This window comes from Ostrea edulis, chromosome 6 (assembly GCF_947568905.1).
Source record: "Ostrea edulis chromosome 6, xbOstEdul1.1, whole genome shotgun sequence".
NCBI lineage: Eukaryota > Metazoa > Mollusca > Bivalvia > Ostreida > Ostreidae > Ostrea > Ostrea edulis.
Genome location: NC_079169.1, coordinates 3,338,824 through 3,342,284, shown reverse-complemented (window position 1 = coordinate 3,342,284; position 3,461 = coordinate 3,338,824). Strand labels below are relative to the sequence as shown.

The 3,461-nt window shown below is 37.1% G+C and overlaps 1 protein-coding gene across 1 annotated transcript; it reads right to left on the bottom strand.

Annotated features, from left to right (window-relative positions):
* Positions 1–764: 764 nt before the first annotated feature.
* On the bottom strand, positions 765–2,209 carry LOC125682836 (uncharacterized). Its single transcript, XM_048923424.2, has one exon. It carries the CDS (start codon positions 2,207–2,209, stop codon positions 971–973), a length of 1,239 nt encoding a protein of 412 aa, XP_048779381.2. The 3' UTR covers positions 765–970.
* Between the last annotated feature and the right edge of the window lie 1,252 nt (positions 2,210–3,461).

Sequence of the window (3,461 nt, the reverse complement as noted above, 5' to 3'; positions counted from 1 at the left end):
GGTCCAAAATTAAAGTATTGCAAAGTATCTTTTATAAATTTCCAAGAAACAGAATCAAAGGCTTTTTCAAAATCTATCATAACTAACACTCCAGGAATATGATTTGTTTCTGTATGATTCATTAGATCATATATTAATCTACTGTTTTCTCCTATGTACTGAAATAGGCTGTTCATGAATTTGGTACTCAAAATTATTATTAAATAGAATGGCAACCCCTCTTGAGTTTGAAGTAAAAGAATTGAATCGAGCTTCATAGCCCCACTCATTTCTTATTTCTTGTTCCATTTCCATTGTAAAATGTGTGTCTATTAAACATAAAATGCTGCAATGCTGTTGGCGATAGTATTGGAAAATGTCTTTCCGTTTCTTATGGCCATTTAATCCTTGACAGTTCACAGAGATGATTTTAATTTCAGCCATGTATCTGTTTGTTTGTTATATAGATTTCAGCAAAACACGGACTGACAAAATACTGGCCCCCTTGAAAAGTTTGAAACGTAAAGGAAAGGAGAAAGAGAGAGAGAGAAATGAGAAAAAAATAATAATCATGTATGAAAAGAGTTGAAGATGTTGATTCATTATATTATAACCGAGTAATTTAGTCGGAAAGAGTGCTATTGTCCAAACCTAGTACATATAATATATATATACATTTGTCGTCGTCGTCTTGTATACCGGAAGTTGCAATATTGAAGGAAATTATCAAAACCAAAATTGACACAATTACAAATTCCGGAAAACAATATTAGAATAGGATGATCGCGATACAAAGCTTTATAGACCCATCATATGCAGATTAATAGAGACATATTATAGCATAATTATACACACCACTTGCAAATAGTACCTTGATAATAGTAATTAGTAATATTGAGTTTTTATAATTCACATTTCTAAATATAACTTGCAAGTAATGCACACTGATATAATATAATATATATACATATATAACCCACAGTAGCCACTCCTAGAGTACAGTGTTGGCCACTTCACACACATGGTCCTCCATGATTCGGAAGCGGTCCGGACCAATATGATTTGGGCCACACCAGCGCGTTATAACTACACCCAGATTTTCAATTTTGTTTGTTTTCATATATGTCATAAGGCGCCTCCCTGCTCCATGCTCGCCATCATCCCAGTAACTTTCGTGAATTTTCCCTGAAGAATCTACAAACCTGTAGATTAGGATTCGATGATCGGCTGCGGCTGAGTAGGGGTCTACACAAACTTTTTTGTATAAGTTTTGAACTTCTATTATTGAAGTAACCTTCGCTCCGGTGGCGAATATTTCAGAACCCTTAAGTTTGGTTGGTTCAGTTGTAGTGTCTGAGATATCCAGGTTTTCTATTTCATCGGGTGTAATTTGTAGAGTATCCGATGTTTCTATCTTTTGTACTGGATCAATATATGCATCACCGTTTGGCAAAGTTACTCGCCCCCGTTCCACTCTCGCCTTGATTTTATTTTCGCGCAGAGAGTCAGAAATATCATACAGTCTTTTACGTTCTTCCCGAATTGCAGGGGGGTCTTGCGATGTTATATAGAAAGGAAGCCTGATTTTTTCTAGCTTTCTCGCTTTTTGCGCTTTCAGTATTTCATCTTTTTTGCTTCGATCCACCAATTTTGCTGTTATTGTGACGGGTCTAGAATTGTAAGTACCCTTGGCGCTATTTCTGTGAATGCGAACAAAGGAAACTTGTACCCCTAAAGATTCCTTTATCAGTTTGGGAATAGCATCTGATAGGAGTTCACCAGGTGTATATTCAAAGTTGTGGATCAGAATATTATCTCGCATTGAACGGGAACGTAATTCATTAAGTTCCTTGTCTTGGTGTGCAATTTTTCTATCCAGTTTAATCACTGAGGCCCTTAATAAATCGACTTCGCTTCGAAGTTGGGCATTCTCCTGACGTATAAAATATATATCGTCGTAATTGCTCTCCGATTGTTCTGCCACGTATTTTAGTGATTTCACAAATCCCGATTCCTCATCATGGATTAAAGATTTCAATTGGGCAATGTCATTTGATAACGAATTGTAGTTGGATAGTTTGTTCCTTAAACTATCAATAGTGTTTTGTAATTCTTGAATTCTACAGTTCATATCTTTGTTAACACTAACCTGATTTGCGGAACACTGCTCAGTCTTTCTAAAACTTGTTTGACCACTCTGACCACTCTTTTGTTGTTGATTCAACGGCATTTTTACTGCATCAAACACATTCAAAAATCTTCAAAAAAAACTATCCAAGTTCATGAGTTATATGGGTTGCAGAGAAGCAGCAATCACCTATTAAAAAGCTTCAAAAATAGCTCTTTCCGACCAAATTTTCGGGAGTCGAGTTTTACGTGGTCATTCCTCAGGTAGGTCACGTGACCATCTCATCGTCCACTTCTGTTTCTTACTTAAACATGTTATTGAAAGTAGACATTAACGGCAAACTGACAACTCAACTGTATGACAAACGGGATGAGTTCAGCTTCTCCATCGTCAACTTCCCATATTGATGTACATGTAATAATATTCCATTATCACCTGCATATGGTGTTTATATATCTCAACTGATTCGATACGTAAGAGCTTGGTCAGGTTTTTTTTTTTTAATCGAGGCAAGGTACTGACAAACAAGTTTGTAGTAAGGGGTTTCAACAGTCTCGATTAAAGTCAGCATTTCGCAAATTCTATGGTCGTTATAACAAATATTGATTTTATTCATAGATGAATTCACTCATTAGATAAACAATTCACATTACAATATTGTACTAGCCAACTCGTTACAGTTTGCCAATACTACCTATCATTGAGTCAACCGCTGTCTGACGTGTTTCATACCGATTGTTAGACCGTTCTTGGCACACTGATTTTGATACGGATACATGTAACTCCGTTTACCTGATCAGGATATAAGGTTCGCGGCGAGTGTGACCGATCAACAGGGGATGCTTACTCCTCCAAGGCACCTGGTTCTACCTATAGTGTGTCCAGGGCTCCGTGTTTGGCCAACTATCTGCTTTTTTTGCTTATACGAGTTATAAGATTGATCACTGTTCGTTATCTTTAATTTTCATGAATATACACCTTCATTCTCCAATTTGTTTTAGTGAATTATTTGGAGTGATTTTGTGTCCTTCAGAAGAGGACCATTCTGGCAAAAGTCAAGTTGAATCAGAACGGGAACCGGAACGAAACACACCAGCAGTGCAATCTGGAAGACATGTACGGTCTAAATCACTTTAACATGGGGCTAAGAAAAGAAAACTTGTAACTCGCTCACGATCTCATTCACAAGACACATACAGACAATTCAATAAGCGCTTTGGTGACTACGATCAGTTAAATTTTCTCGTACAGCACACCCAACCGTAAATGCCTGCTTTCAGCAGCGATTATAGCAAGATAAAACTGAAACCATCTCATCGACATGGCAGCACTGATTCTGAAACTTTCCACGGGG

Bases quoted from the DNA above. Each gene is read 5' to 3' on its own strand.
- LOC125682836 (XM_048923424.2), bottom strand. From the start codon at position 2,209: ATGCCGTTGAATCAACAACAAAAGAGTGGTCAGAGTGGTCAAACAAGT.